The sequence below is a fragment of the Leptopilina heterotoma genome, unplaced genomic scaffold (assembly GCF_015476425.1).
Source record: "Leptopilina heterotoma isolate Lh14 unplaced genomic scaffold, ASM1547642v1 Lhet_58, whole genome shotgun sequence".
Taxonomy (NCBI): Eukaryota; Metazoa; Arthropoda; class Insecta; order Hymenoptera; family Figitidae; genus Leptopilina; species Leptopilina heterotoma.
The window spans coordinates 3,353,334-3,362,287 of NW_025111131.1; the positions used below are offsets into that span (position 1 = coordinate 3,353,334).

An 8,954-nucleotide genomic window follows, 5' to 3' on the forward strand; every position below is an offset into this window, starting at 1 on the left:
TAATAATTTTTTGTTTCATTTACATTATTCCTTGCTACGTTTTTTGTTTACTGTCGGTTTTTCCCCGGTAAGAAGCATAGAATTGAAAAGAATTCAAAAGTTGTATTCTTCCTAATAGGCGAATTTACCTTGGAGCTCTATTCCACGGGAACCACCAAAATTTCAAAAAAATCTATTGTTCTGAATTAACTTCATAAAAATATGAAACCCATATTTTAACTAGTTTTAATATTTAATTTTAATAGTTTAGCACTGAAATTACAATGAAATTCACACGACGCGAAACATAACTGTCACTGCGTTTTATTTTAAGACAATAACTAGAGGAGCTCCTACAGACAATTGGAAAGATTAGGCTTTTCTAATTTGTTTGTCAAAAGTTGTATTTCTTTTAATGCTCTTCTGAAATTCGAAGCAGTTTATCGCGAAAAATAAACATTTCATATTTACTCGTCGAACATTTTATTCTTTTGAATTGACTACCTAGAATCGTTAGAAGTCAATCTAGTCAATTCAAAAGAATAGAACTCAATATTTTTTTCAAGAACTTTTAATACCATAAAACTTTGCGAATTAAGAAAAATAGAAAATTTGGATTCTTTTCTATCTGCAAATCGACGTGAGCAATAGAGAAGAATTGATTTTTCTAAAATTTTGATGGTTCTCGTGGAACAGAGCTTCGAGGTAAATTCGCGTATTCAGAATAATTCAAAATTCTCGTTTTCAAGCATATTTTCTGGAAATTGAATTCTTTTCTATTCTACGCTTCTTACCGGGTCTCTTTAAATGAAAAACAGTTTTAATTTATTAGTCAAAATAATAAAAGTAAAAAAAAATAATGGTATTAAGGGTATACCCATATATATGCCGGTGCGGTGCGTCGTTTTGATATCGAAAAAGTTAAAATACATCGTATTTAGAATCTGCATTGTAATATAAAATCGTGATGTAATTTCAAGAAAGTAAATGTTTTGGAAGAAGATATAATTAAACAGAATTTGATATAAAAATTTAAAAATGGTTTCAAAATTACGTACATTTGCTGTCATACAATTTGATGGTGAAGATGGAGGCGTTGAAATAATGAGAACAAGCTGGGCAGGGTTTAATGAAAACAATGAGATAACAGGAACCCTATTCCCGGACTCAACTGACCCAAAAACTTTGAATGACATTCTAAAAAAAGATCCAAAACCAAATTCATCCTGGCTAACAGATGATAAAAAAAAGATGATGATAATGGTATTAAAATAATTACCTTTTATAATAAATGCAATTACTAAATTACTAAACCTTTATAAAATAATAGTTACACTACCAGCGGAAATTGTGCGACCGCTAACATCTCCTGGCAAAATGTGGCAATTGACTCAAAGGCAAATTAGAGAAATCGATGATTGAAAATATTGCTTCGCACGGTCTGACTCTTTTTGTAATATCTCGGGAACCCGTAAATATTTTTGCTGTTCTTGGTCACTATTTAAAGCATATATAACAAGGAATAGTCTGTGAAAGTATCAATTTTTTTATCAACTTTTCTAAATTTTGCCAGGAGTCAAAGTCAGGGTAAGAAATTCCGAAAAAAATATAATTATTTTATTGTCTTCATAACATGATATTTCGCTTCTTATTTATGCAATAAAATGAAAATAGTGTCACTTAATTGGAAATTTAATAAGCTTTCCAATGCAATTTTAAAAAAAGCATCTATGTAGCTTCATTTTTAACGGAGTTATCACTCATTCTGTGCGAGTGTGTTTTTTAATAGCTCAAGATGTTAGCGGTCGCACAATTTCCGCCGGTAGTGTACCTTTTCCTGATTTTCCTTTTTGACCCTCAAATCTTGGCACAGAGAAAACTGTTGATGTGTTAATGTTTGTTATGCTCGAGTGTTTCATACTTTTTTTCACGAATTGACTTTTTTTCGGAATTCATGTGTGAATCGCTTTGTCAGAAAAACATTTAAACGGACTTATTTTTCTCTTCTTTATTTTTCTTATTGTTGTCAAGTCATTTTCTTTTTTATAGTTGGTCACAAAGCGAAGAACTGTCCAAAGAAATCTAAAACTCTTATCATCTACAAATAGTGTCACTACCTTTTGTGCTATTGGGGCTTCGTTGACCTCCTTGAATTTGAGTTAGAAATGATAAACTGAATTTGACATTCACAGAAATTGTGTCTGAAGGTGACATTATTTTTGAAACGCGTGTGAAAACGAAAGTAAAACGATTTCTCTAGAAAGTGTAATGTGTGTTCCTGATCTGCGCATCCCAGGAATATCCTTATTGCTCTAAAATTTTCATTTTTTCCAAATTAAATAAGAATTAAGTAAGATGTAAAACGACAAAATCGAACTTGCGTACAATAAAATTCGCACTTTTCAGGATTAAGCTTCAAACCTGCTTTCTTAACAGTGTCAAGGGCCCGTTTTAACCATTCTAAATGTTCGGAGAATATCTCCGTGACGATAATAATATCGTCTAAGTAGGCGAAACTAAATAATACCTTTGCTTAATCGGCAAAGCATTTGCAGTATTAATGACGTGTTGAACTTTATTTGTCAAACTTAATTTGTTTATTTTGGAATAAACAATACGCGAGTATTGATTTGTCTATTTTCACCCTTACTACGAATTGGTATCAAAACTTTATTGGAAACGGGTTCAATATCGACATTGGTAAACTGAATTTTTCCAGAACTCTCGGTAATTTTAAGATTATAACCATACAATTTCTACAATCTTCCAGTCTATCAATAAAATTGTCGGTATCAGCATTATATTCACCAGAAAATTTAATGTCCCAATTAATTAGTGTTTTAATTGTTTTTGAACTGCTAATTGACTTTCTACTGTCTGATCTGATCGAAGATTCACTTGAGTCGTCTGAGTCAGATTTACTATATTAGTCAGTGAATAGTGTTCTTCTTACATTGTTTTCCTGGTATTTTTTATTAGCTTGTCGTTTGAGTTGGTATTACGAGAAATTTTTTCTCCCTAGTCAAAATATTCTTGGATTCGTCTGAGTTATCTAAACTAGCACTATCTCTTTCGTCATTTGATAACCCACCTTGGAAAAATAATGCTTTTTATTAGCCTGGCCTGTATTGGGAATATCAGTCTTAAACCTCGCTTGAACACCATTAAATACTTTTAACAAATTTTAACATTTGTTGATTTTAATTTAACTTATTAAATATTTGTTAAAGGTACATCTACTTTTTTAAAGAAATCTTTAATTGTTTGATAAATTGCATTTGCAGTGCAGTTAACGACTTCCAATAAAGCTAAAAAAAATTTCTTTACAACGAAAATTGTGTATATATCGTATTACTAAAGCTAAACATTTCGTGGTGATAATGTCGGTGCACTTATAAAGTATTAAACTAAAATATTCAGTCTTTGCAAAATTTAAAATTAAGTCACGACCAGCATTCGGCTATGCTACCCACAAGTTTAAAGCTTATTGAGCTATAGCCATCGAAAATAATGTACATCTCCTGAAATTTCCAAGCCAACATACTGATCGCATTTAACCACTAGATAAATACGTATTTGGTACCATGAAAACATCATGAAACAAGATTCAGAAGAAGAAGAAGAAGAAGATTTCAGAAAAGTCTCGGTTCTATACCGTCATTTGGTCACCGGAAATTGAAGCGAATTTCGCGAGTAAAATTATTCTCGATTCCCATCGTTCACCCCAAGTACAATGTACCTACGTTTAATAACCATTTTGGAAGTTACCTATCTTCCACGTTTGTTTTAGAAATCACGTAAGTTAGTGGATATTCTATTCCTTAAATGTCTCCAAGTGTAAAACCGTTTTGAAAAAAATGAGCCTCAATTAGAAAAAAGTTATTAATTAAAAATTGCAGCTGTGTAGAGCTTTATATGACGTTAAAACTGGCCCCGCGCACATTGCATTTTTTACAATTTACTGTTCAAAATTATCTGGAACCTACAAATTTTATCGGATTTTCATGGACTTGGTCTTAAATTAAAGAGGTTAAAATTTCTAAGAGATCCCTCTTAACCAATTTTTGAATTTTAAATTGTTTATATTTTTTCTGTTATTCAAAGTTAACAATTTACAATATTTTTAGAAAAAATCATGTTTATTCATGTTTATTCATTTTCGATCCTTTTTTCACAGCCACGCAACTAACTCTACGGCGATATAGAGAAATTGATGATTAAAAATTTTGCTTCGCACGGTCCGTCTTTTTTTGTAATATCTCGTGAACCAGTTAATATTTTTTGCTGTTCTTAGTCTGCCGGTAGTATACATTGTACTTGAAGTGAATAATATGTCCCCATTATCACCATGAATATGATTGATAATGAAAATGCAAAAAAAATTAAACTAATATTGCAGTACGCATTTACTTAACTATTCCTGTTTCGAATTGTTCCTGTGAGCGATCTTTTAAGCAAAGAATAGAATCAAAAACTATTTACGTTCAAACATGTGTAGGGTTAGGTTAAATTATTTGGCTGTAATGTATGTTGAATCTTCCTTTCTTCAAATAATTGACACGAATAAAATTAATTTAATTATTTTTAAAAAATTAATTAAATAAATAAAATATTGTATTTTTTCAAGATAGAAAAAATTATTTCAGTCTAGTTTATGTTCTGGCAGTTACGTAGTCGGTATAATGACTTTTAATATTGAAATATGGGAAAAGGGAAACAATCATAAGCAATGGTATGCTAGATTTTACCTGTAGCTAAAATGTAAGTCTGAAAACTGATAAAATTTTGCCGAAATCTGTGCCCATCTTTTGAGAGCTTTCGCTATCTTTTGCCCGAAGTTCTTTTTCCACGCGGTTCAATGTTTAATAATTTAAATAATTTTTATTTAATCAAACTAAAACTCTGTGAAATAAGTGCTCTTGGGGCCCTTAGTAAGTGTACAACATTTAAACCTGGTCGAATAAACAAATTTGCAATAATCTTTTTTTATAAATTAAATGTTAACATTATATATAACACAGGCATTAATAGACTTCTGGCAATTGCTTGGATTCCCTTGAAAATGGTTACTCGAGCGTTTTTTGGGTCGCTGATTACGAATCCGGTATTTGAATTTTTAAAAACTAATATCGGATTCGTAATCACCGACCCCTAAAAACGCCTGAGTAACCATTTTCAAGGGAATCCAAGCAATTTCAAGAAGTCTATTAAAGCATTAAAAAAACACGTCAATCTAGCCGAATGAGTACTCATCCTACAATTTTCTTTGTTTCGCTTACTTAAAGAAATTTACAAAACATTAAATTTTATAAAATGTGTGTAAAATTACACTAAGCTACTGAACTACAAACACAAATATCTTTGAAGTCAAACAACTTTGACATCTATATTTATCATTTCTACTCCAAATCTGGACCTAGATCTCCTCTCAACAGCTTAGACGTTGAATAGACGTCGGTTAGACCTTTTATTTCTCACTGGGAAGGTGTCAATTCAGACTAGTCGCGAAAAAGGTGACGTTTTAAAAAAAATTTGATAAACCTACCATTTGAGCTGAGATTTGAAAAACATTCCAACTCAGAATTAACGATCATTTTTTCTGTTTTATGTTAACACTTGCCAGTATGGAAAAATTTAAAGCATAGGTTATAAAGTTATACAAAATGATTGTTCTAGTTGCATTTTGCATAATTATTATTTTTCTTTGAAAAAGGAATATTTTTATTAATTTATTGAATTAATTTATTGATTATTTATTATTTGATAGACAACTTCTTTCTTGTATCTAAAATAAAAAAATTATCGTCAATTCTGAGTTGGCATGTTCTCCAAATCTTAGCTCAAATGTCAGCTTTTTCAAATGTTTTTTGAAACGGCACGTTTTTCACGACTAGTCTGAATTGGCACCTTTCTGCACCCAACCAACGATATCTTTATATCCCTCAAAGCACAAGATATCCTAGGATGTTATGGAAAAATCCCGTAGATATCCTAGCGATGCGATGTCCTAAACATATTCAACGAATAATATTAGGATATCCCAGGACATCCTCAGGATATCTAAGGCTATCCATAAGATATCCTCTAGACATCTAAAAAAATATCCCTAGGATATTCCAAATATTCGAAATATGTTTAGAATATCCAAAGATATCACTAGGATATACCAATAAATACTTAGGATATTCTAAGATATTCAAAAATACCCCTATGATATCCTTACATTAATCCTAAGATATGCGTAGAATATTGTCAAGATATACATAAAGTAACTTTCGAATAAATTAAAATACTATTATACATACACGGAAAGAAAAAGTCCATCAATCATTAATAGACTAGTATACAGTGGAACCTCGATTATCCGAACCTCTGTTATCCGAACCTTCTATTATTCGAACCAAAAATCATTTTATCTAAACTTCTGTTATCCGAACTTCTTCTTGACCTTCCGAATCTTAACATTTATTTTCTCTATTTTTTTATCATTCATATTTTCGCGGGACCTTTTTAACATCTTTCAAAGCAAAATAACGAAATTTATGCCAAAAAAATCTTAAAATATCATGAATTCTCTGTTTTATTAATTTATTATTATAAATTAATATATATTTACATTTGCAATATACTTATATATCTTTAAAAAATGTATTAAATTAAATATATATAGTTCAACTGTCCAATTTTTTTACTTTAATTATGAAAATTATTAAAACCTCTATTATCCGAACTTTCGATTATCCGAACCCGGCCTTACCTAGGTTAGTTCGGATAATCGAGGTTCCACTGTATTACTTTGAGACGGGACACAAAATCATTGAAAGGATAACATACTTTGAGACACAATCAATGACGAGTTGGTTGCTAAAATTTAGAAAACATACTTCCGAATAAGGGGGACCTCCGATTTCAATAAAAATTGCTATACCAACGTATTTTAATGCGCTGATTACGAAAATGATAATGAAATTTGGCGCAAATTTCATCTTTATGGTGAAAACCATTAAAAAACCATAAAATTGTGTTTTTTTTGCGTATAATTCGTAAAAAACGAAAAATTTTAAAAAACTTTGTAAACAAAAGTTATAGATCTCACCAAAATACACATTTTATATTCTTATCATTATTTGCTAAAATCTATTATTTTCCGAGAAAAATGTAAAAAACCATAAAATACCATAAAAACGGGTTAAAATATACTTTTGCTCAAAAGAACGGCCAATTTTAACAAAATACAGTTTCTTTACGTATTTTAATACTCTGATCACGAAAATCATACTGAAAATTGGTCCAAATATAATGATTATGGTAAAAACCATTATAAAAACCATAAAATTGTAGTTTTTGTGTATAAATCTTAAAAAAAGCAAAATTTTGAAAAATAATTTTAACAAAAAAAGGCCGATTGATAAAATGTTACAAATCGGAACGGTTTTGTGGCCTTGAAAAAGGCCGATTGATGAAATGTTACAAATCGCAACGGTTTTGTGGCCTTGAAAAAGGCCGATTGATGAGATGTTACAAATTGCAACTGGTTTGTGGCCTTGAAAAAGGCCGATTGATATAAGTGCCTTTTTCTTAGTTTTTGTGGCCAGGGTAAGCAATTTTAATGTCTGCAATTAATTGCGAAAAAGGGTAGGCATTTAATTTGCGAACCCTTCTCCGCCACAAAAACTCACAAAGGTGGTCTGCAAGATTATGCTTGCGAACACCTCCTCTGGAGAGAGATCGTCTCATCCATCTCCAAGAGGATTCAATATTTTGGGTGTGGGCACCAGTAGTAGAGTTTACAAATTCCTCGGAATGTTTCACAGTGTCGTGAACGTAGCCACATTGTTCCAAATCAATGTAGCCCTTCCAACAATCAGTATGGATTTCTGTTCCGACAACAACGTGCTTTTTAATCAAGTTGATTAAAGTAGTTTTGTCTCGTTTGTTGTCGGGACAGATTTCCAGTCGATAGTTAAAAGAATGTCCTCTGTGAATCATTCCGAGGATCCATGAACCCTCTACTACTTGACCTCTCTCAAACTTTCGACGACCGATTTTGCATTCGTCGATCTCGACGATTTCGCCCACACCTCCAATTTGACCCTCTTCTAGGAAGTGTTCATCTAAAGCAATCATGCAGACCTCCCGACAAAAAGAGAATCGATCTGCAATGGTTTCAGAAGAAATATTTTGACCTTCAACAATACTACTCTCACGAATAGTTTGCTGAAAGTCAAAACTCACTGAAAAGCAATACGTCACCATCATACAAGAAGCCGCAGAGTTGTGGCATTGTTCGAACCACGTATTCTCTGCGACAGTATGACGATGACAATATTTACCTTTTTTCTCGCAAACGAACTGACCACAAGTGAACGCTGATTCAGTCAAAGTCATATTTTTCTTATGCTTCGAACAAAAGCGTTCACTCGGGATTAGTTCTTCATCACGCAACCATTGCAGAGTCGATTCTCTATTTTGTAAAATGACACTTAAAGCGAAAATATTATATTTCCGGTCCATGATATTTTAAACACGATCGTGTCAATGTGCCCAATGGATACTGTGAAGGAGTAATAAAATATGAGCGCTTCTTGCGGCTGGATAGTACACCTCGTCCGAGTCCCCTTTCTATATTCACACAGAGAGATATAAAGAGAGTACACGAGCTCAATGCGGAATCGAAATAATGAAATGCAGACTTTGAACAGTGGAATGCGGAATTTGAAAAGTAGTATGCGGAATATAAAAAGTGGAATACGGAATAGAAATAGTAGAATACGGAATCTGAAAAACGAAATGCAGAACGTGAAAAAGTGGAATACCAAATGCTCGGGTCTGGGTTGTGTACCTTCTAGTACCATAATTATTAAATTAGCACCAATTTTCAGTATGATTTTCGTGATCAGAGTATTAAAATACGTAAAGAAACTGTATTTTGTTAAAATTGGCTGTTCTTTCAAGCAAAAGTATATTTTAACCCG

General features: G+C 31.8%; 1 protein-coding gene across 1 annotated transcript; it reads right to left on the reverse strand.

Moving 5' to 3' along the window:
• Nucleotides 1–1,769: 1,769 nt before the first annotated feature.
• On the reverse strand, nucleotides 1,770–8,493 carry LOC122508906. The gene is made up of 2 exons (XM_043622572.1): nucleotides 7,659–8,493; nucleotides 1,770–1,858 (listed from the first exon to the last, which is right to left on the reverse strand). The coding sequence occupies exons 1-2, from the start codon at nucleotides 8,491–8,493 to the stop codon at nucleotides 1,770–1,772; spliced, it is 924 nt and encodes a 307-aa protein (XP_043478507.1).
• Nucleotides 8,494–8,954: the final 461 nt, after the last annotated feature.

Excerpts from the sequence above, each read along its gene's own strand:
- LOC122508906 (XM_043622572.1), bottom strand. The coding sequence starts at position 8,493 with ATGGACCGGAAATATAATATTTTCGCTTTAAGTGTCATTTTACAAAAT. Across the intron at positions 1,859-7,658 it reads TAATCTTGCAGACCACCTTT|TTTTCTCTGTGCCAAGATTT; the intron begins GTGAGTTTTTGT and ends ACACATCAACAG.